This window comes from Fopius arisanus, unplaced genomic scaffold (genome assembly GCF_000806365.1).
Source record: "Fopius arisanus strain USDA-PBARC FA_bdor unplaced genomic scaffold, ASM80636v1 scaffold00057, whole genome shotgun sequence".
NCBI classification, from domain to species: Eukaryota; Metazoa; Arthropoda; class Insecta; order Hymenoptera; family Braconidae; genus Fopius; species Fopius arisanus.
In genome coordinates this window covers 629,945-655,493 of record NW_011887796.1, presented here as the reverse complement: position 1 = coordinate 655,493, position 25,549 = coordinate 629,945, and the positions used below count along the sequence as shown (strand labels likewise).

Below are 25,549 nucleotides of genomic sequence, written 5' to 3'. Positions count from 1 at the left end.
GGGGTGGGAGGGGGTGGCGTGCGACGCGCAGCTGGCACGATAATCCGGATTAAGTCAGCGTTCAAATGCCGACACAATTAAAACGAGATTAGACTGGGATTAGCGAAGTGGTCGATCTCCCCCCCTCAGTTGCCACCCCCTCCCTTCCCACACCCTTTTCACCCCGTTCACGGGGTCCCGTTACAAATTGAGCGAGAAGGATGACACCGCAATTTTTTAATTACTACTGAGAAAAAAATCCCCATTTCCTATTGATTAAATGGAAATTGGTACGATTTTCGAGGATTCTCGAAGTTTTAGAGCTCCGCTTTTTGGATTTATCTCGGAATCTAGGGGAGATAGAGCGATTGTGATCGAGTACTTTTTTGTGGAGAATTCAATTTCCTGGAAAAAAGGTCGAGTTGACGACATCCCTATCTACGTTAGATCGCGAGATAATGACCATAAACTGACTCGTTTTCCTTTTCCATTCGACTTGACTCGAGTTCTTATCCATTTCACTGTTCAATCGTTAATTAGAGGATTTATTAAAGTGGATAATTACCGTTGGGCACTGTTGGTGGTTTTTTCGTCTGCACTCGAGCCGTTGCGTTGTTCACCTGTGAATTATCACAAAAAAATCAATTAGCAAAAATTCAAGTGTCGGAATTATGAAAAAGATTCGTAAATGAGTCGATCTTTCATCACTGTCCGTCAAATTACTCCGGAAAACTCATTTACGAGTCTTATTACGGATAAATTAAACTCAAAATTACATTCAGGTATTCAATAAAGAAATCTCAATTTTTCTGTCAATTTTTCTGTAAAATTTTGAAAATTAAAAAGCGAATGCTCGATCCATTTCTGTCCGTAATTTTGAGTTTTCAGAGGTAGAGACTCTCAGAGAAATTATTTTAGTGTAACCTAAACCTCTCAGACTTCGTCTCAACGCCCATACAAATCCCCATGTTTTGTGAATTAAAAATAATTAATGCTCAGTCTTCTTTCAGTTTTTGCCGGGGGTAATTGAGACGAAATTTGGGAAATCCGTAGAAAATACAATTTTAATCCATTTTCCATTGAAATGAACACAGACCTGTCCTCCAGTACTTCCCCTCATTTGCACTCTTTTCAAAAATTTTGGCATTTCAATTCCACCAATAAATTCCAGCTAAATCAAAATATGCGGTGAAATTCCGTTCTAAATATTTTTCAATTCGATTCAAAAATTTCCATGGGATTATGAGATTTTTATCATTTTTTTAAATTGGAAAAAAATTATTTTATCACGGAGATTCCAATATTTTCATTCACTCGATTTACCACTGATTATTCCAAACGACTGCAATTTTCTAAAATTGGTTGGGACCTCGTCTTGCAATTAAAAGGGTCACAAATTCGATTAATCTCAAAGTGAGTATCGATTCTCGAAAGTACTGGTAGGACAATGGGCTGTGCTCGCACACGAGTATTAAAATAATTACTAAAATTACTATAGATCAATGGCACTCGCTTGCCCGATGGAGAGGCACTCAATTCCCCGAAGTAATTACTCCCCCGAGAGAGAAATATTCATTAAAAATAACGGAACAATTAACGCAATCTGCAATAAAAAATTTCCGCCAACTTTTTCAAGAAAAAAAAAAGGTTCTCCAAATGGAGATTTTATTTCTACAGAACAAGTGAATTTTTGTGAAACTCCTCGAATTATTGTTTCTGCAAAATGAAAATGTTAAGTACTCACTAATAATTATTTTGATGAATTTAAACGAAATGAAAAATTGCGGGGCGATTCGTGTAATTCCTTCAACTTTTTATTGAATTTTTCTCCGTTTTCATTAGTATTTCATTAAAGTCCGTGGGAAATCCTTGTTTTTAGAGTGCGTCTCACATCTGGCTCTTGTCACGTGCACAAAATTACAGCGAAACTCGTCTGAAGAAAAACAATTCATCTTCAGTTTTTCCATTTTTCTCATTTCGTAGGTGAAAAATTTCTCCTGACGAGTCTCAGTTGTTATTAATTCTACCGCAGTACTACTAAACTAACCTGAAGTATCCTCGTACAGTGAATAATTACCTCAACTACTCAATAAAAATAATAAAATCAGGAAGTATTCAAAAACCTCGAAATTGGTAATCACTCACAACTTGCACTTTGTAATTCGTCTCTATCTTCGAAATTATGGATTCTAGGATTTAATATCCTGAACCTTTATCCTAGAAAATCAAATGCCCGGTGTAAAATCTCTTATCACTTTTCCTCGTAACTCCCATCATTACCGAGATAATCCCCCTCTTCACTCATTTTTCACATCTCTGAAAATTGATTCATCGAAATTTTAGTGTTTTCGTCACGTCGCGGTTTCCTCGAAAACGTGTGAAGATAGATGAAAAAGTGAAAAGATTTTATCAGTGGAGAATTAAATTTCCAAAAAAAAAGTTCCTTGTGGTATTCCATCGTAAATCCTTTCAGTACCAAGATACAAGGGTTTAAAGGGGGAAAATCTGGGAGAGTGGACTAAATTTATTTGATCCTGCAATTTTAATTACTAGGCACCAGGGGTAGATTTCTAAGTGCATCTGCATCATCTCCTAGAAATGAAAAGGGTCTATACGCTTTGTGGGTCACAAGTGTTGAGAATGAGGTGCACAGAGGGAAGTGGTGTATGTGGTGGGTTAAAAGAGGGTTCTACTCTTTTTTTTAATTATTTTTCCTCCTCGAGTAATTCGACTAACGAACTATACTTGATTTAATTAATAAAGTGATTGATTATTTATGACTTTCATCCGTTTTTCAATGAATTCTCGTTTATTGGAGGATTTTTTGTTCATTTTCTCGTTCCTCTTTTCGTGTCTTTTATTTTCCCCGGTTCTCGTGTTTTTTTTTTGGACACGCACTGTTGTCCCTAGGACAAACACCGGTCATCGGGATTTCCCCTTTTGTTTACCCGAGAACATGATGATCAAGCAGATTGCAAACCCACGATTTGTCCAGGAAATAATACCCTTTTTTTTTCTTTCATTTCCGTTTTTTCGCGTTTCTTTGATTGAGAAAAATTGCAACGAAAGGTTTTGAATTTGCATTTTTCTTTCAACATTAGGAATTGTTCCTTCACGATTCTAACCCCTTTCTATACCTTGGATGACTTAATTAATCTAATTAACAGTTGATCAAGTCGGTGGAAATATTCCAATGAAAAGTTTTATCGAGACCCGAGGGTGAGTGTTTATCAGAGCCCTCAAAATCTTGACGGCGTGAAATTTGTTAGGGAGAAACTTGGATGAAATTTCGTGGGTAAACCGAAAAGTAAGGGCTTCAGGGGGTGGTGGGAGGGAGAGGGGGGGGGATGATAGGGGTAGATGCGGGTGGCAAAATCTGCATTAATTTGACTTGCTAAGCCCGACAAACTCGAGTGGGAAATGTTCGGAGACGACGGGGTCGAGTGGATGGACCAGGAAGTGAGGGGTAAAGGGGATGGAATGAGGGGGAGGGTATGTAGGGTGGTACTTAGTATCACAGGGGTTGGCCAGAGGTCGTGCACTCGAGTAAGAACTGAGTTAATGACAAAAATAAGGGATTTTTATGATTTTTTCTGGTGAGAAAATAATCCGAAAATGAGTGTCGGATTGGGGGGTGTTTTATCTCGGTACTGGGGGGTTCTAGTGGAAAATGAGAGAAGAAACTTTAGTGGGGAATTTAGTTACCTAAAAAAAATGTCAAGAGGCATTTTTTTTCTAGATCTACTCGTTCGCGAGAAAAATGGGGGGATTTTGGAAATGATGGAATTGCAGAGTTTGGGTGTTGGTTGGGGATTTTGTTTGACTCGAGGATTTTTTCCCCTTCATGTTTCATCGTTAATTGTCTGGGGTCAGGGTCTTAACGGGGCGATAAAAGGGGAGGGGAGAGGAAAAACATTATTTCCATCATTTTTAATGCCGATAAATCCAAAATGATTTACAGCAATGTTCTCTCATGGTTATTTAACTCGTGACCTGGACACTAACGGCATTTTACGATTTAACCTCACCCTTACGACACGTGAAGGGTGAAGTCCGTCGAAGCACAAGCATGAGCTTTTCGTGTCCATAATTCACCCGGAAATTGGAGCTTAACTACTGAATTCGGGAATAAAAAATGACGGCCGACATATTACCGATAATTCCGTCACTCCGGTATTTAAAAAAGTCATTTCCCGCTTTATTATTTTTTTTATGCATGACTCGTAATTAATCGGCCGTCAATTAATTCAATTTTTAATTCTTTAAAATATGTCTCGTGACGTGATCTTTATTATTTTTAATTTTAATTTTTTTAATGGTTTATTGAACCCCAGAAAAAATAATAAAATCTGGTTATAGTTCATCCCAAAGATTTTATCTTGCTAACTCGTTGGCATATTGAATATTATGTATCAACTTTTCAATAATGCACAGCTCGCTACGAAAATGGAGAACTCAATTAGCAAATCGATTAAATAAACAAGGATGGATACTGAATTGCAAGAGGACCGGTTTAACCCTATGATAATCCCCTCGCGTTCGAATTCCCATTGAATAATGTTTTCTGGACTAAACCGGGACTTAATTAATAATCGATTTTCCCACCCACTTTATTATTCTCCGACAATATCACCCGCAATTTTCACGGTCACGTCAGACTGCAATTTCTTATCACGAACATTTGTCGTATTCTTTTAAAATGTGTGATAAAAAAAACAATCATTAGCCCTAAAAAGAATTTTAATATTTTTCACACTGGACTTAAAACTCAGTGCGAAAAATATAAAACCCATTTTCCCAATATTCTCGAGAAAACTTAACAGAAAAATGAGGAAAACGAATTGAAAATTCGCAGTAAGCACAGATTTATCTCGAAAACTAACGATTTCAGGAAAAATTGTTGAAGAACTTATTTGTAGCTAATTAAATTTTCGAGGTAAAAGGTCTTTTGACATTTCCTCGGAAAATCGCTATATTTTTCCAATCAAGCGATTTTCTCGTCGCGTGAAAATTTCGGTATAAGTAACTCTTTCAATATTTATTTTAAAAAAATCTACCGATCCGATTCTATTGGAATTTTCAGGAGATCTTCTCGAGGACTGAAAGAACATAACCCTAAAATTTCAAGATCTTTCAGTAATTTCTACGGTCGATATCTTAACGATTTCCACCGGAACACGTAAAAACACTACAAAGAGTGTTCATTAGTGTAATACCGGGGTGGAATTGACGCCATTGCATTTGCACCAGCAGTTTTAAACCCGTCAAAGGTCGAGCGTGTGCCCGAATAAAAGCCTACGATTTTTTTTTCCCAAAACCCAACCTCCGGTCCTCCATTATCGCGTTCCTCCTCGTTTCCCGATTTTTTTTCCCCTCTAGTTTTTTTTTTTCGCTTCTCACATTCGATGGATAGAACACGTGCACGTGTTCACTATTTTTTGATGTCACTGCTTTCAATGAAAACCCCTTCCCCGCAACCCGAAGCAGTTCATGAAGCCGGAAAAATGATATTCATTCCATTCGGATGAGAAATTCAATCGAAATGTTTTCAAAACTTGTCATGAATACTTTAGAATTTCATTATCATTTTTTAATTATCCCAATACTTCATTATTTTCATCATTATGATAATGACGATTTTTTTGAGTTCTTTCAGTGATTCCTGCAATTCAAACAGATATTAATCGATATTCAATTCGATATTCAATTCGATATTCAATTCGATTTATTCCATTTATTCTCGTCCTACTGATTTAATCGTCCCGAAACTATTGATTATGTTGATTTTATCGGAAAATAAGAAAATACCGATTTCGTGGGAAATTTAATGAGCTACAAAAAAGTTCCATAAGATTTATCCGTGAAGTCGATAGTTTTCGAGATAAATCGATAAGTACTGAAGACGGAGAATTCCCACCGACGGCGACTGATAACGAGTCATAAATAATTCACATTTTATTCACCCCGAATTCTTGGTCTCGGCATTCGTCGTGCTTTTAACTTGGAGAATAAAAATTTTGTATTCTCCAGAACTAGGGTATTTTAGTCGGTATGACAAGACTTGGAATTTCATTATGCCCTCGGGTGTTAAATATTTCTCGCCCCCAAAGCTTCTTTCTCCGAGCTTTTTCCGGCGTTTTATATTTTCACAACCGTAAATTCACTGTACGAGGACACTTATTTTTTATCCCGGTGCCCACATGCGTTTCGAATAAATTCATTTTCCTCTAATTAACAAAATTAAGAGAGAATAAATTCAGCGATTGAGCTCCAACCGTATAAAAATGATTTATTCAGAACTTTATGAAAAATTGATGATCAATCCAGGCAAATGTAATTGACATTTTTCCAATCAATTCATGATCATTTTTTTGCTGTTCAACTAGGCCGTCCGATTGTCCAATGATTTAATGAATTATTTTTTCATTTTCAGAATCAAAAGTTCTCGCTCAATCGCTCAATTAAAAATAAAAGTTGAGAGATTGTTAATCGCAGCCGCAAATCTAGCAACGCCTTCAATACACTCGGCAATTGAAATTGTCGACAGTGAGAACTATAACATGTACTCTATTCGAAAAAAATAAAAATACATTACTGGTGCGCAAAAAAAACCGTCGTATTCTCACGTGACGTTAATTACTTCGCATTTCACCTCCAAAGCTCAAGTGAAGAAAAAACATAACAACAAATGAGTATTTTCTTTACACGTAACAGAAATAAATAGAAAAGCGTCAACACGAGTGCCACATGATACAAAAAAAAAAGTAAAGAAAAACATTGAGAAAAAATTAATTGACTGAGGAAAATATTTTCGAGTTATTCAGAAGTTATGAAAAGTTAAACCTCAATGTTTTATTATTCCTGCGTGTATCTCCCAAGCGGTTAATTTTCAGGAAAAATGTCATAAATGCTTTTTTGTAGCTGACGAAATTCCAAAGAGAATATTTCATCTGACTTTTTCCCGTAAATATACTCATTACCGAGATACATCGATTTGAAAAAAAAAATTGAGATTATCTTTTCAATTTTCACTACTGGATCAACGAAAATAATTGAAATAAATGATAATTGTTAATAAAAAAGACAAAATGCACCCTTGATAGTAAACATCTGTACAAATAACGTGTGAATGAAATTCGTGAGAGAGCGGGCAGTGCGAGTTTCTTCATAATCATTAATTTCCTATTTTTAAGGATTTCTTATCCATTCAGTAATTTGTTTATTAATTTCTGTCTTTGTTTTCTTAATTTCTTTTTTTTCGCATATTCTTACCTTTGTGGGGTACACTTTGGACGTGAGGGTGAGGGTCCTCCTCAGTGTCCTCAGTTTTGCCCAGTACAACTCTCACTTTCACGAGACATCGAGAGAGATGAATTTAATATTTCAATCACATTCTGAATTTTCAATAATGAAAAATTATCCTCGCTCGCTCGCTCTCTTCGAAACGAGATATCTCTTTGTCATAATGATTTCTCATCTCTCTCTTATAATCTCGAAACAATTCAATCGCCCTCGCGAGATGCTCTACAAAGGGACAATAAGAGATTTTTTCTTTTGTAAAATCCAATTTCATCTCCTTTTTTTTTAATTTCTTAGATTTAGTACGGGCCTACGATTTATCCGAGTGCTAGAGTACTATTGTGTCTATGGATTATACAAAAGTCCACAGCAACGCCAGAAATTTTTTTCTCCAAGTAGATTCACTGATTTCCTAAAAATCTACTCAGGGTTACATCTACGAAAGACGAATCTACCGTGTGAAAATGTTTATAACAATTCTGTAGTTTAATATTGGGATGAAGATTTGCAAACTGTGGACTTTTGCACCTTTACACATCCAGAAAAATCACAAAAAAAAATCTACTTTCTCTACGATTCCATAAGAATTCTCTAAATCCTATAATTTTTTGCAATTTTTCCTCCCAGCCAATAATTACCAAGAAATTTAAATTTCCCGATAATCATCGATCCATCAAAATTAAACCAATCTAATCAATTAAAATTAATCAATAAAATACATACAAGCAAGGACGCGTGCACGTGTTAAGGTCGTGCAGGCGCCAGTGCTTCAAACCTGTGAAATACAAATAAAACGAAAAATATATAAATTAAATTAACAATATTCTCTTTTCCTTCAATTAAAATTATAATTAAAATGAATGAATGGATGAATCCTTATATTATATATAAATGTATTATGTATCATGTAAATGTAAAAAAAAAATTAGATTTAAATATATTTATAAGTAATAAGAAAAAAGTAATTTTTTTTTCATGCACACCTCAATCTTTCTGCCCTCAACCACGGTGCCGTGTAGCCTCTCACGTGCCTGGTCCGCATGGGCACTATTCGCGAATGTTACAAAACCGAATCCCTGCATGCAAGGACAGACAAAACAACATGCATTAAACTCAACTTACAGACTCTGCCACGCTCGACGGGGCACGTCCCGCCGACAACTATTAAATATTACCATTTTTTTTTCTCAACTTGTGTGTTCTGTCAGTAATAGTATCATGAACTTGAGTGAATCATCGATTTTTGTGTAATTCATTGACTCCATTTTGTGTAAAAAAATAATAATCATTTCTTTTTTTTTTTTTCATAATTTTTAAGCTGAAAATCTCAGATCGAGGGAAACTCCAAATTCTTATTTTTGAGATTTTTTTTTTGGGATCGGAGACCCGTGAGAGATTGGACGGCCATTTTGTCGACATTCAATGTTGATGGGGTAGAAAACGGTTCGGCCCTGGCCACCATTTTGATTCACTTGATCCGGAGGTAATGGAGGACAACCTGCGCAGGAGACAACTGCGACTCTCGGTGCGCAGAGCTCTCCATTTTCCTCGTGAACCCGTGAATCAAAATGGCCGACTTCATCCAGCAATTTTTTTGTCGTACACATCAGTCTCCCATGGGTTCCGTATATTGTGAATTTTTTCCCCGCCACTTCCCTCGATCGGCGAATTAATTTCCACTCGTTAGGGTTAATGATCTTCATCCCTCCTGAACAACACATTTGTGAAAACGAAATAAAGAATTATATATCTCACTCCGTTAGTGATAGAGAAGAAAACCAGAAGAGATTCATTTGCCTACGACACGGGCTCTTGCTCTTTATCTAGTCCCTCCTTTCATTATTTTTTTTTTCTCGTTATTCCACTCATTTTCCGTCATGCTCATGGACAATGAGTGTCTGGGGGGTTTGAGGGTTGCACGGATAATTAAATCGTCGGACCCAAGAACGATGAAAGACGAGATGTTGAAGAGAGACGGTAGGGCATTCACTTTTCACTGCAACTACTACATCCTTTTGTCATACCCTGACGGAGAGGATAAGTGAAATAGAGTGATGACTCATTTTCTCTGCGTCGGGCTTTCGAGCCTTTCAAATGCAGAGAATGGACCGGTGATTGGACGATAAATCAATTCTCATGGTAAGTTCAAATGCAAATTTATTTCAAAAACAACAAAAATAAACTAAAATAAAAGAAATAAAAAATTATGAGAGCTTGAATTTTTTTTTCCTATTGATATTTTCAACTAACAAATTCAATGAAATACCGATAAAAACGTTTGAGAGATCGAACGTCAGGGGCGCAAAGTGCTTTTACCCCTAAACGAATTGGTTAAGGTTTGCCCTGGATATATGTTGGCGGAGGGTATGTCAATTGAGTCCAGAAGTGTGGAAAAGAGATGGGCGAGTGTACGTACGTTAGAGAAAAGGGAATACGAAGATAATCGAGTTTTCGAGAGGATGAGGGGTGAGAGGCCGCCATCGGTAGTTACGACTCCCTTGGACGGTTGCAGAAATTGCGTTACTCAACGGGGGGATGAAATGGGGTAGTAAAAAAAAATATTGCTGATAAATCAATTCACGGGGTTTTTACGAGTTCTTCTACTGTTTTATTTTCTTTCTTTTTTCCATTTTTAATTGGGTTGATGGAAATGAAGGAAATTGTTCGTTATGGACAGGTTTTTTTTTTTTTTCAGTGCTGTAAATTCATCGGCAAGATTCGTTTGAATATGGGGTGGAGTAATTTTTGTGGTATTTTGGCAAAATGGTGGATTTTCTTTTTTCTCACTTTATCCCACTACCGCGAATATCTACCGAGATAACACGTGAAAATTAAACTAGATCACGTGAATTTATTTGAACTAGTCGATCGATTCTCAAAATAACCGGAATTATTCATCAATGTGGGAGTGAATAATGTTTTCCCATGAACAGATGGCTCTCCACTATTTTTTTAAAACCCAAGGTGAAAGAGAACCATTAATTGACGGTGTGTTTGCACGGGAGTGCAGATTAAAGGAGTTGCAAGGGAAAAAAAAATAACGAAACGTTTATGTAAAATAGATGGGGTGCTTTTGCCTTTGAGACCCTGGGTAAAGCCCCGAGAAGTTGCACCAGAGACTGAGGTGCACCTTTTGCTCAACGACAATGTTATTTAGACACCGTTAATCGAAATACCTGCGGCCCTTTGTGTCAACGACAGTGTCGTAAACTCATTCATTTTATTATTCTCTTTTCCCTAACTAAACAAAAAAAAAAAAATCTCTTGTCCGCTATTTTTTGTTTAACTCTTGCGTCAAGTGGACTAATTGCCGGGACTTGAAAAAATTCTCTTTGTCCGGAGTTTTTTTTTCAGGTAAAAAAAAAACGAGAAATTAACAAAGGGCGAATTTAGGGGAAAATCGGGGGTTATTTTTTTTTTCAGGATAAATTCGCGATTTTATTTTATTTCTTCAACCTGCGGTTATTTTCGTCAACTTCGACACGGTCTGGGGCGAGTCGTATCGATAATTAAAGTGTACCAATTGCGATTAAATCATTTGACACACGCGAGGTGATGTTTTTTTTTATTTTTTTTTTTTTTCGCTATCAAGGGTTCTTCGTCGGGTAATTACGGAGCGGAATGAATGGGTCTGAGGGTGAAAGAGGGAAAAAAGGGGAGACGAGATAAAGAGCTTGACATCTGGGTTATTGACCGATCCTGCAAACAATGAAATTTTTCAACTTGAATATTTGAAGGGACAAATTAATCTCTCTGGCTTTCTCGTGTTTTCAGTGTTTCATTGTGTGAATTGTTATTTGCGAAATAAAATAATAATTTTAATAATGGGGAGCCTCAACCGTACTTGCCGCCCCTTCAGAAATTTCAAGAGCCCTCCATTTTATTTTTATTCTATTAGATTGTTGTCGAATGTAAATTATCGTGTTGATTAATTAATCCATTAAATTACACTTGAACAATCCATTGTTGTGTGTAAAATGATAAAAACCGGAATTAAAAAAAAAAAAAAACATTGGCTTCACATAAATTTTTCACATTTTTCCAAATTTTCTGCTCCCGAGAACTCCCGAGGTATCCGATAAAATAGAAAATGATGAAAAATGGAGTGGGAATTGGGGAGGAAAAAATTCTCGGGTACCGAGAATATCAATAAAAATTCATTGAAAAAATGTCGGTCATCCGTGGGATCGAACGTGACAACGTCCGCATGAATATAATATGGTGATACAGATATTCAATAATAATGTGACGTTAAAAAAAGGTAATAATTAAAAAAAAAAATTGCAACGAGAGAAAAAATAAAAATAAAAAACCAATGGCGTGTACAAAACTAATCATGTAAATTTGTCTGGTCATAATTTCCATATCAATTCACATTATTTACTTGATTGTGTCTGCCGAATGTTAAACGGGTGAATGAGATAAATAAAAAGCCAGCCTCTATCTAAACACATACGGTGAGTGGTAATAGAGAAAGATATAATGAAAGCGTATAAAATGTAAATGTATGTTCTCATCAATTCCGTTCAAATTAATAAACAATAATAATAGAAATTAATAACCCGTTATTCACCTAAACGTAAGCGTGCGTCTACTATTTACATACAATAATTCACTTTATTACTTCCTTGGATGGAATATTTTTTTTCAATATATTTTTCTTGTGTTTTGTGGTGTGTCAGTGTCACTTATGCGTATTAATTGTCTCGATCAAAAACAATTAGAGTTGACGATGCAATAATTTATCTCATGCTCTTTATTCCAATTGCAAATATGTGGAGAATCTATTATTTTTCATGACTTTTACTTTCTGATTCAGGTGCCTTGAAATTTCTTGAGTTATTAAGTTTTTAGGACGACAGAGTCGGGTAGAGCTTGCAAATATATTATTATATTCGTAAATAAAATGGAATAAATTGTTTTATTTTTTTTAATATTTTCAGAGAATTTAATGTCGTCATTTTGACAGCAGCTCGAGTCTTCTGATTGCGATTCTGTGGCTGATTTAGTGAAACTCTGAGAAATATTTGTTTCATTTGATCGATTTGTTTTTATTTTTTAATTGTAGGAATCAATGCGAGACAAAAATCAACTAGAATAATTAATGAAGATGCGGAAGGCTTCAGTTCTAGCTAAAATGCAACAGCTCGTTCTAATAAAAACTACGGAATTGGGGAAAACACAGTTTGTTATTCTTTCATTTGTCATAAGAAAATAAAATCGCCGATTATTTTTTTTGGAATTCAAAACGCGGAGCTGATACTGGTGCAATAATTAATTGTTACAAGGGTCATTCACGTGGATAACATCTTTAAAAAAAATGAGAAAAAACAACTAAAAAAATTGACAATTGAAAAATAAAAAATGTTATCACCTCGGAATTTCCAGTAAATTAAAGATCTCTATATCTGACTCATCAATAATTATTGAAAACATTAAAAAATATATGAAAAAAAAAACCACAGAAAAAGAATAACTCCAAAGTTGGTGTCACGTTTTAAAAAAGTGTATAAACTCTCTGAATGGTAAAAAAAAAATTTGCATCACGTTTTCTCTTTCAAAAAACTTCCAAAATGCTGCACTTCATATTAGGGATGCGACATTCCATTTACATTGACGAAGCCTTTCGAGAGTAATATCAGCCTCTTAAGTTTTTGTTCAAAAAAACATTGAAGAAAAAAAAAGGAAAAATAAAATATTTAGATTTTCTCATGAATTTTTGATTTACGGCTAAAGCACAGTGCTTTTACAAAATTTAAGACACTACCCGTCAAGTCTAGCTTGGCGTATCAAATAAATATATAATATAACGACATGGGTGTTTAGTATATTGTGTACGTGTGGTGTTGTTTAATTGTGTGATGTAACATTTGCAGAAGCAATATGGTGACTGAGAAATGATTAAAATGACGAGATGAGGGAGAAAAATCGGTTGTCACTGTGATGTTTACCAACAAATTAATCTACTACATGAAGACAAAAACAACAAGTGTGTACTATCAAAAGTGTAAGTCTCAGACGATAAAACTCTACCGAAAGTCATCAGCTCTACCGACAGATTAAATCGACAAGAAATTAAGAATTGCAATAACAATCAACACTCGATATTTCATGTCCACTCAATGTTTTCGAGTAAATATAACAAGTAAATGCGATCTACCGGTAGATAATTCATAAATGCGTCAATCGGTGGAGTTGTTGTTGAATAGAGAACTCACAATATTGATTGTTTTGTCTGCTAATGGGTAGAGTTGGCTGATTCATCTTAATCTCTTACCAATTTTTCATTAAAATGATTTTCCTGCCTCATTTCTCTTAAAAATCTATCCTTACATCTACAAAAACATGAAAGCGCTGGCAACAATCTTCCATATCGACATCTAGAGTACAAACATCATTTGTATTCCCCCCGGCCTCGGGTAGACGGTGAATTGCAATGAGAGTACGAATAAATATTCCATTTCTCTCTACTTTTTCTTGAAAACTCTACCACTCCATCTACCATCGATCTGCATCTCGTGCTAAACCTCAAGAAAAATCGCGAAGATTCCACAATCGAGATCAGTCGAAATGATCGGCAATTATTCCCAACAATTCACCACGCGATAAAACAATGGAGAATTGCAAAAAGGAGGTCGATGTGAAATCAAGAGGGTGAAAGAAAAAGGGGGATAAAAACGGAAAAGAAGTGTGGAAAATACCAGTCATGAAGATATCGATCAGCTGCATAAGTGCGAATATTTGGATTATGGAGCTTAATTAATCCCATATCGAGACTGTGAGGGTCATCCGGAAACTGAAAATGGCCCGCTACCACCCTCCACCCCCTCTCACACAGCTGGTACTAAACTCTACCCCCCGGCCAAAAATCCACTGCCTCGTGAAAACGCCTCTGTCCTTCCTCAGTGCATTCTATCTCCACCCACCCTCAAACCCCTCGACTCCATGGCCTAAAGCCTTCCACCCGGAGACGTGATTGGTAGTTACGATGGCGGATGTGACACGCGAGGTGAACTTCCGGCATGAAACGCCCGGTGAGTTGAGCGAGGCTCGTACGTTGTTGGACATGGATTCAACCGATCACGAGGTCGAATTCGAATGAATGATATTGAGATTTTTTTTTATCGAGTGGGGGGGGAGAAGGTTGAGTTACGACTCTACACGGATTTACGGATACCTTGATGGCGAAGCATCTCTTAGTTAATTTTTATTACTGCGGAATAAAGTGAATTAATGATATTGAGAAAAAAAAAAATTGATTTCCTCATTATCTCGAAAACTACCGCTTCAAATAAGACCATTTTTTTTTTAACTAACCGTAAATTTTTCGGTCTATCAACTCCCGTAATTCCGTTATTTCTCCCTGAATGGCATTATCCAGAATAATTGCCAATTAATTTGACAATGTAATATTGTGAATTGAAAAATATGTCTACGTATTTTGTTTGGTCGAGGGGTCAATTTGTATCGAACGCTGATCGATTCTAATTATAAAATCGGTCACAGGCGATTTAATTAACAACAAACACGATGAGTGGGGGGTGAATTTGAGAGTCACAGGTGGGGTAATGGCGACAGTGCTGAATATGTAAGCTCACCCGGATGCCGCACGTCACCGAGATGTATTACTGCGGATCTTATCCAAATATACCCCACCAACTTACAACCGCCCCCTAGCATTTTCACCCCCCGAGGCCTGTCATCCATTATTGAGAGACATTAGCATTTCAAACACGACATTTTTTTTATTTCATGTCGTCAGTAATTCCATGACTCTTTCTTTTAACAATCTCTCTTTCGTCATATCATTGTTTTACCGAGAGAGTGTTGCCAACGCGCTGAAAATAATCTTTAGGTAACAACTGAACAGTGGTATCACAGGATAACCCTCGAAAGATAGAACATTTCCGAGAATTCTTTTTAGATCCCCTGAGACAGTCTTTCATCCTCTGGTGAGAATGACGGCGGGGGAAAAAAATCCCTGAAATAGTGGATAAAAAGGGGAAAAAAAGTTTTAACGACGTGGCCAGTAACTTCTGGCCCGAGGGCGATCCTGCGAAACAATTACGTCTGCCCCAGTATCTCGTCCTCTCAATGTATCAAGGACCCCAGGATGTCGCTCCTAGAAAAGTCCCCCAAAGTTTGCCAATAAAGAACTTATTCGTTAAATAAATGCAACAAGATCGCTAACAAGTTTCATTCGCTCTCTAATTATTTTTAATTAATTCCAGGACCTCTTTTTCTCTTTTTCTTCAATTTTCCTCATCGAGATGAGGAGGAAAAACCCATTAATAACCCGAGAAATTTTGCTGTGAAAGTTTGAAGGGATAAATTCGCTCGTCAAATGAATTTTCGTTCAATTAAATTCAGGGGTTAGTTTTTTTTTCAATTGGAGGGGGTAAAAGTCTTTGAGGTGAATTCACTGGGGGTTAAGTGCAAGACTCAACAGTTACCTCTGGACTCACTGAGTTTTCTATTTATTTTTCCTTCGCCTTTTTATTTAAACTTTATTCTTGCACTCTTCAAGTAACTTGGACTTGCAGAGATACGATCAAGTTTTATTTTTGTCTAGTACCGAGAAAAGGGGGTGAAAGAACATGAAGGGAGACGTTTCGGACTTGGCAAATCGGGAAAAGTGGATAACTGAACGATTCTGATAGAATCTAGTGGTCAATCGACATCCTGGGAGGAGATATTGGAGCAGATTATCATTTTTTTTTTTCAGAGGTCAATCGATTTTGCTGAGAATATTGCTTACCTTGCTGCCACGCTCATTAAAAATAATCTCGACATCCAGTATTGGACCGTATTGCTGCAAAAAAAAAAATAGGGATTCACTTGCTGCACAGATTTTTGCGCAAACTAATCCTTCAGTCACCGACAGAAGAATTCGCTTGTATTAAATACATATTCGGTGGATTTAACTACAATTATTGTTGATTGAATAAAGTATAATTTCTTAGACAGTGAAAAAATTACTGGTTGTAATTAATTGCAATTGCAAAATAAAAAATTGACTTATAGTGGGATATTTTTGTGATACTTACACCAAACATTGCTCTTAGATCAGGATCTCTGAACCTGAATGGTATATTACTGACGTGAAGTCGTTTGGGTTGCCCTTTGAGATCAGTACCCTGTGTGACAGTGGAAGGTGTCGTTGTACCCGATGTTACTGGCACCATATTGTTGCCCTCAACACCAGTGTCTTGACTCGTTTCATTGCCTCCAGATGATGCTGGTGCTGTCTGTTGACCACTGCTGTTAGCTGCTGCTGCTGCTGCTGCTGCCACTGCTGCCTGAAATACCTCCGACTGGAACACAAATCAAACGAAATTGTTCAAATAAATTCTTCAAGTCCACGAAAATCCCCCCAGAGCCTATTTGTTACACAACCCTCTCAACGTAAATAGTTTTGAAGATTTTGTAATATAAAAAGGAGAAAGGAAATCGATCTCGAAATATCTCAAAATATCTCGAATGACTTTAAGGGCAATTATAAATATAATGTAATAATATAAAAGGTAATATAAGGGTAAGTAAATGGATTTGGCGTGCGGGTGGGGGGCGAGAATATTTAGAAAACAAAAAAATCGTCAGATATTTAGAAAATCGTGAAAATTTGAGAATTGTTGCGAAAACGGATGGAGGCTGCAAATTATTGGATCATTTTTCATGATTTAATTTTCAATCTTTGATTGTGATTTAATTGATGATTTACTTCCTTTCCTTTTATAAAGAAGGGAAAGAAAATCGATCTCGAAATATCTCGAATGACCGCAAGGATAAGACCCCTAGGAGTTTTAGACTTCAGTGATTTTTCCAGGAATCTAGAGACTAAAAATTTAAATTCATTCTTTTTGCGGAACGAACAACAATAATATTAGAATTGATTAAATCTCCGATGACTTTGAATTCATGAATAAAATGAAACATAAAAATAAATTAATAAAAAATTTCCAATCCGAGAAACGGAAAACTCATGAATAAATCAATGAGAAAAAAAATCTTGAGTAAAAAGTTGAGCTACCGTTAATCCCAAGTCGCAAATAGTGAGAAACTTGGTGAAATCTTCTCTCACTCCAGCAATAATTATTTTCCCCACCAAAAAATCCACATTCCCAATGATTAACCGAGTAATTAAATTATCTCCCCCTCCTGTTTCTATTTCTTCTCTCTCTCACTGGTGTGAATTCACGATTCCACGCGGAATAATTTCCTTCATCCCCTAATTGCCGAGTTAAAATACGTTTGAGTGTGGGCAAGAGGGTGAAGTCGGTTCGGGAGGGGTAGTTTGTTGAAACTTTGTGAAATATTCCACGGTTGGTTGAACTTTTCCACGAATTTTGGTCTAATAATTCCAACCGAGCATTTGCTACTCTACATTTTTTTCTTCTCAGTTTAACATAACTGAAGTTAACTTTTTACTTCTCACAAGGAAGCCGTTTTTCCCCCCAGACTCCAACTTTGAACCTCAAATTTTTCCACTTTAATCTTGGGCATTTGTTCCCTCTGAACCAAAAAAAGGGAAAAAATAAATTAAATAACGAGGCAAAAGAACAAAAAACAAGGGTGACGAAGGGTGGAGAGATTGATTCACCTTTTTCCTCCGGTGTAGAAATTTTTTACTTTTGTCCCAATTAGTTATTCGTGATTTGCACGAGTTTCCCCGGATGTATTAGGATGAAAAAGAAATAAAATGTAACGGGACGGAGACAGGGAGATTGAGTGCACCAGGAGTTGAATACGTAAAGCGAAATGTTTTCCATGGGGATTGCCAAACGTAAAAATGGCAATGTATTTGTGCTAAGCTTCTTCGTTGTTTCTAGGATACTTTGTACCGGTGGGGAATATTCAGCTCGCGTATACCAATGACTGGCACTTAGGGGTGATCGGAAAACGAGACAGATGCGTTTGAATATCAAATGGGGGATTGTACTATTTTTTATTTTACTCTTGCATTTTATCCCAGTGCATTCCGATTTTCGTATGTACACCGTGTATCAGAGTAGTTGGACGTTAAAAAATCATGTGTAAAAGTCAAAGTAAAAAGTCAAAGTAAAAAGTTAAAGTCAAGCATTAGTCCTCCAGGAAAAAGAATATAAATAAATAATCGAGAATGACTTAATGAAAAAGAGATAGAGTCAATTCGAATGAAATTGAATATCTTCATTCATCGTCTGCAATCACTAATTCCTCAACACAAATATTCAGTCTCTCTCTGTTTCTTTCTTATCGAATACTCTCAAAACACCTTGCATAATCTCCAATTCCATCTCCGGTTCAAGTACAACCACAATCAATAATACAGGAAACTAAATAAACGAATAAAGTGAATTAGAAGTCGAAAAAGGAAATACCTCAACGAAAGCCCCTCTTCTAGCGCAAATAGAATACGTAGAGTTCCTTACGCACATGACGACGACAAAATAGATAAATAACAAGTACTGTAATAACAATAACCAATTTTGCCACAGATGTATTGCGCCCGAGTTATTATACGACTCAAAATGAAGAAGATGCGAAATAATTTCGTTTTTTGGTAAATTTTCAGAGAATTTAATTACAATCAATTATAATATATTAATTATTAATTTAAGCAAATAATTTTTTCCAGAATATTTTTCCCCGAGTGAATGAATCCGGACAGGCATTTTTGGAGTTCAATTCAGAAAAATTTCCGGTAAATCAATTGAAATTGAATCCATGATTTTAAGCTGAGCAAACGCAGGGGTTCATTAGCGAAGACAGAAAAAAATCCCACGAAATGTTACCGAGGGTTAAAAGACTTGATTGAACCCTCAAATATTTATCCCGGGGTTTCCCTCAAACGTGCGCCATTTGTACGTTTCTCTATTTACTTTATATAACGATTTTTTTTTTACTTCTGCTGTATCCTTTTTTCACGTGTTCTGGTCGTCTCAGGAACGGACAACAACACGCCGAGTGTTTCTACGGGGTTACGTGAACGGAATGAGGATCGTGAAAATGCACCCTGGAGGCTACGTGTGTTTTCACCCCCTTTTCACCCCTCGACAGTACTGTTTTAACGTGAAAAGAGAGAATGGCTTCTTCCTTTTATCGTTTCTACCTTTTTTACCCCTCATGAAATTCCTCTTTTGCTCCATTTTCAGGGGTTGAAAGGAGCATTCTTGGAGGTTGGCAATGATGAGTTTAATGGAATAAATGAGTGGAGCACTTTGAGAGAAATTATTCTAATTTTTATGGTTTTTCGATCCTTTCCTCACTTTTTCCCCAAAAGGTGGATTAAAAACGTTTTTGCATAGATCAAAAAACTTACGACGATATTATGAAATTAATATATTAATGTTAAGATAAGATTGTGGTTTTTTTAAATCAATTTGTGTTTTGTCAATTGAAAGATCTCAGGGAAACGCGTGAATTAATGAATTGCCTTTAGAAAATGAAAATAAAGTTGTTTAAATAATCAATTATCAAGAGAATTTATAATTTATCCGTGTTCTTCTCGTGGGAGAGTCTGAGGGTGCATTTGCCGGTGGTATCTTAACCATTCCGTTGAATTAAACATTTTGCTTTTACTCGGGGCAATGCCAATCCGAATGAAAATCCACCTTTCCGACTTATATACGTGTATATACAAATGCAGTATGGTAATTCGTCGGGTTTTGGATGCACGCCTGTGCTAAATAAATTTTGCACCTGAAGGGAGAGAGAGGGATGAATAAAAAAAAATGAGAGAAAATGGAAAATATATAGAGGCGCATAAAACCGAGGGTAGTTATGGAAAATAAGGGAAAAAGCCTAGAGTGAGTTCAGAATTAGGGCGTGGCAGTGAGATCGGTTCGATTATCGAAGGGACGTGAAGTTACTCGACTTGAATCACTACTTTTTTTCTATTCCTCAAACTTGATTGAACTCAAAGACAACTTGATTTCACATTCAAGTTTTGAATAAAGTCGAGAGACTCCACCTAATACGATTTAACAAGCATCTCTTCATCATCTCTTCATGCTGATATTAAAATGATAATCAACTCACGATAGCCTGTTGGTCAACGCCATTGGGTGGTGGTGGTGGACTGAAACTCGTGGCATTGGGTGCTCCAGGTGCAGTCGGATGCTGGGCACCCTGTGTCGATTGTACCTGTGGTACCCCAGGTGTTTGTTGCTGCTGTGCCCCAGTGGATTCCTCCTTGGGTGGAACCGGTGGTGGTGGTTTAACATCACCAGTTGATCCAGCTGTACCCACTACCCCAGTTACACCATTAACAGGGGGTGGAAATACACCCCCACCGTAAGGCGCAGCCATACCTGTCTGCACCACGTGCTGAAACAAAAATTATCAAAATATATTTCATGAATTTTAACCGTGGTCAATTGAACGATCAAGGCTACGACTATTTCAACAGTTTAATTCCACCGAAAACATTAATTCTCCCCTGAAATAGTTTGATTACCCCCCCTCTCTCTTTCCCCACTTATTCTCCCCCCCCCCCCTCCCGAAGTTATTAAGTGTGTAAATAGAGCAATTGAATACAAATTGATGTGAACAGTCGGCCATTTTGGGTATATCGAGAAGGAGTGGACTGGAATATTTAAAGGCATTCACAGCCACCGGAAGCATATCTCGAGGCTTTGGATGGGGAAGGGCCAGTCGATAATTATCCCAGGCCATTATCCACTCGGCGTTTCGCACCGGTGAGAATTGAAAGCGAGAGGGTGGCAATGGGAGGGTAGAATGCAAACACGAGCCGAGAGGGTCCGTGACTGTTTTACCCCCGCGTGTCGTACTCTTATCACCAACTACAACGATTTAGAAAGTTACCACTGAGAGAGAGGACATTCGTGGTGGTAGATTAGAGAAACTCCAAACAAGGGTTATTCGTTATTACAGCGGACGTTACCTTTCTCCATATCTTCGGGACATTTATTTGGAAGTTATTTTGAAACTTGACTTGAAAAATTTTTAGGCGAGATAGGGGAGAGGCCGTACGATAAGTCGCGATAAGTTGTGCAGATTTTTTCTCGATGCAAAAATGATTTTTCGAGGGAAATTGATCAGAAATGAAGGAAAAGATGGTGGTGACGTTAGAATGCACTTCGGGGGGTGAAAAATCATTTTGGAAGTTTAAAAATCACAGCCAGTTGACGCATTTCATGGTATAAATAGAAAAAAAGAATCTCCCAACCTCGCACGCTCTTGCAATGCTGCAGGGTTAATTTCGTAAGTTTCGATTTTCTTATCTCTCCTGCATTGAATTATTTACATACTCTTATTTTATCTCCATTTAACTCCCTCGTTTCGCATTCTAACAGCACAAAAATACTCGAATCAGCCCCCCAGTGAGACGAGTGGAATGGCGTAGGGCCAAAAATTCCAAACTCGAGAAGGGAAGAAAAAAAAAATGAGAATTTTAAGATTGGGAATTGGCACAAGTCTGACGAGTGGCGAACCTCAAATATTCAACGATTCTCCACAAAAATTTGAATGATTTATCTGGAAATGTTAAATAAAACATCAGACAAAAAAAATATATAAACTTGTAATAATTAATTTTCGATATGAAATCGAAACTATTAAATGGTGTCAGCAATTTCTCATCTCACTCCACAGCAATTGTTAATTAATTCCGTGATAATCAGACATAAATGTCGAGCGGAAGTCGTACGTCAACACCCTAATGGAATTACCATTAACATCGGTATCCAAAGCGTGCAGTTCCTCACTTTATTAATACTAAAAGTAAAGAATTCAATCTCAATTTTGTTACGTAAAAAGTGAGAAGAAGAAAAAGAGTTGAAGCACTCGTCGATGTGAGAAAAGGTCTTTCAGTCACGTTTCCCCTCGAGACAAAATTTTTTTTTTGAGTTATCAGTAATGAAAGGAGAGAATTCCAGAGTCCACGAGAGCCCTCGGAGTGTCACAAGACCTCACACCAGCCCCTCGAGAGGTCTTCGGTACAAATTAAACAGTGAAATTTCCTTCTACCGAGATGAGTGCAGCATAAAATTCGTACTTCATTAGGTGAGCAACTGCTGGGTGTATAATTCTGTCATTAGTATCCGCTGTATAAAATTAATTTATTCAGGGAATAATTTAATGATCGTGAGTATGACCTGTTATTTGATTAAACGATAATTTTCATCCTCTTGAGTAATGAAAATGAAAACAGAAAATAGATCAAACGTAATCTGATTAAAAATAATCGTTTTATTATAGTCTCGTCAGGCAAAAATTGAAAATTTTTTTCTGAAGTCAATCTACCAATTTCCGGTAGTTTTTATAATCCCCAAAATGGGGTTTAGAGCAGGAAACGTAAAACCCGGCATTGGGTAGACATTCCGTCGCACTGAATTCATTCTTCACCCGCTGTTTAAACCCAAAAGACACGAAAATAAAAGGAGATAACTCTCGTTGAATGATTATTCAGGACACAGACACGATGGTTGAAATAAAAGTAGAGTGGGGGGTACACAGAGCGTATCAAAATGGAAAGGCATATTATTCCATTGTCGCTCCACCTCGTACATGGAGTGTGCTCTACCATGCTTGTCACTGACATGTTCCGTTGATATGCCACTGGATGGGATTTTTTTTTCATTTTTTTTTTTGTATTCCAGAGAAGGGCTGAGTAGGGCTGTAAGTTATGCAGAGTGAATAATTGATTGGAAGTACCGGACATTTGCAATCGAAGAAAAAGGGAATAAATTGTACGGAAAAAAAAATTGGCCAATGGCGTCTTCGGAAATCGATGGTCGCGGTGAGATTTGGAAAAAGAATAAATTGGGATTTAGGGGGAATTGCAGTCCACTCTTTTTTTCACCAGTCGTTCATTCTTTTTTTTTTCTTTTTCAAGGTAGAGTTTTTTATTTCGCTCTCGAGTACTCGAATAGAGATGCTGGGGGATTAAAGGAGCGTTAATTCAGTCGTCTGCAAAAGGTTGTACGAGTGCATTCGAGACTCTCACGTGAACGTTAATGATCTTGCGGGTTGCAAAGCTCATCGCGAGAGTTTAAACATTTTGTGCGATAAAAAAATCATCAAAGTCCTTCGCGAAAATGCAACGAATGATTAAAAATAATTAAAAATAATCATCTAATAATTTTTTTAATTATTACAATTTCCACGAGAAAAACTTCCCCTCTATCTAAAACAAGCAACTATTAATTGATAATCATGCTGCACAATGAATCATCCCCAAATTCAATAATTACGACATCAATTTTCCTCCCGAATTAATTCAATAAAACTTGTGTACCCGAGACACGCCATTCGTATAATTTGAGGAGCTGAAGTGAGAGTTGAAGGTGTGGAATGAGGGGGTGGCTTCGCCCCCCTCTGCCCTTTTGAATCGCGGATGAAGGGACCACGGGGGAGGGGGAGGGGGGGGGGGGAAATTCTCACGAGTGCGTCCCCCGAAATTGCCAGAGGATGGGAATTCTAGAGGCAGGCGGGAAATCAAATTAACGGCGTCTACGTCCCGTTGGGTTAAACCGGCGAACTGCTGAAGTAAACCCCCTCCATCCCCCTTTAACTCCCCTCAACCAATCTGCCACCCACTACTTTTCCTCTTCTGTCGTTCGTCTTCGTCGTCTCTCGTCGCTTCTAGTTGCCTCTAGCTAAATACCCTAATTCATATTAATGGATGGCCCCCGACACCCATGCAAGTCTCATTCGTTTTAGGTGGGAGAGGAGGTAGGAGGGGGTAAGCGTGAGAACGAGAGAGGAAGGGCTGAAGGGTGGAAGAGGATTGGGACTGCTTTCAATCTCTCCTCAACGAGTTGAGATCTACGGTAGAGACATTGTTGAACTAATTAAAGAGCTCCATCGACAGGATTCCCAGTTAACGGGGAATTCCCTTTTGAGGGACTAGGGGGTGAAGGTGAGGGGATAATTGTTAATCAATATGGATTTGGATGATTTTCATGTTTGGGAGAAGGGAATTGCAGTTGGTAATTGAAATCTACAGAGGACCGATAAGATTAGTGGTTATGAGGTTTGAGAATTTGAATGTTCGCGGGGTTTAGTGGAATGGCGGGTGTTTCACGAAATGGCGGTGGTTAAGGGCAGAGTGGAATTTGAAAAAATTGACGTCTCTTTAAAGATCTTTGTTTTGCCTTTGAGATGAGGAGATTTAGTTAAAACTGCATAATATCGATTCTAGTGATTTTACGATATCTGAATTAGTTTAATTGCCTTGAATAACCGTAATGGAGTATGAAGTGGGCAATTATCGAATATTTCAAGCATGAAACGAGCGTCCCAACGATTACAATTAGACTCGTGTCATCCAATCTCAGTGCCTGCTCCTTCAGGAGAGTGTAAATCCACGTTGAATGTAAATACGCGGGTGATTAGTACCGAGTTGGACATTGTTCTATTCTGCACCCGAGATTTACAATGGGGTAGCGCAATGGATGGAAGTTGAAGGGTTGTGGGAGTGTTGGGAGGGGTAGAAATTGAGGCCATTGTTCTATCGAAAGTTACAGAGAGGGAGAGCATGTACGCTGGGGGGTTATCTCTTCTCGCGTGGATCTTCTAGCGTCTACTATAGGGGTCTCTGGGGGTGTTTAGACAGCCCCAGCCATATGTACACAAGCCTCTCTTTAACGAGAGTCGATTCAGACTCGACGGAAAAAAACTGTAGGTTGAAAAGAGAAAAAAAAAAATTGAATTACCGACTCGACCCCATTCGATGGTCCAATATTGATTCCCTTTAAACCGTGGGGTAAAATTGTCTAATTTCCACGAAACTTTTAATCCATTCTCAAATTTATGATGTTGAATAATAAATTTAAGACTCTCGGTTATATTAATTAATTATCAATCCTCGAGTGCGCTCTTGTTGCCAATGCATTCTAGCCCCAGGAATCGCGTGAGTCACGATACAAACGAAAAAAAATAAACCAACAAATACGATAGAGAAGAAAAAAAAAGTAATAAAATACACACAAATGTGCAACGAAGTATATGTTAACTGGTTTCCGTGTGCACAGAGCTTTACAGTTACGGTTTTTTCTTCTACCCTTTTATATCACTGTGTGAAACCACCCGCGTCGCTGCAGCAACGAGCCTATCTGTGTACCAGTCTCGTAAGTGGTACAAGAGCGAAAAATTCAACGGCAAATCGACCACGCCACACTGTAAAATCCCATCCTTGAATGTGTAAAAAATGATGGGTGAAAAAAAAAAAAAGAATTATTAAATGGTCGCGGGGTTTAATGCATCTGCATTTTTACTACGTTTCGCCCTTTTAACTCTAATTGCTTAATCCATTTCGACCATTACT

At 37.3% G+C, this 25,549-nt stretch overlaps 1 protein-coding gene across 7 annotated transcripts in view; it reads right to left on the bottom strand.

Annotated features, from left to right (window-relative positions):
• Positions 1-25,549, bottom strand: part of Rbfox1 (RNA-binding Fox protein 1) — a 114,243-nt gene that overhangs the window by 22,842 nt on the left and 65,852 nt on the right. For 6 of the 7 annotated variants that reach the window (XM_011308031.1, XM_011308027.1, XM_011308029.1 and 3 more), the window contains 5 exons: positions 20,299-20,586; positions 16,326-16,592; positions 16,037-16,090; positions 8,262-8,354; positions 545-599 (listed from right to left, as the gene is read on the bottom strand). In XM_011308031.1, the coding sequence (XP_011306333.1) occupies positions 545-599; positions 8,262-8,354; positions 16,037-16,090; positions 16,326-16,592; positions 20,299-20,568 (739 nt within the window). In that variant the 5' untranslated portion in view covers positions 20,569-20,586. The remainder of the gene's footprint in view (positions 1-544; positions 600-8,261; positions 8,355-16,036; positions 16,091-16,325; positions 16,593-20,298; positions 20,587-25,549) is intronic. The other variant, XM_011308032.1, reaches the window with a different exon arrangement.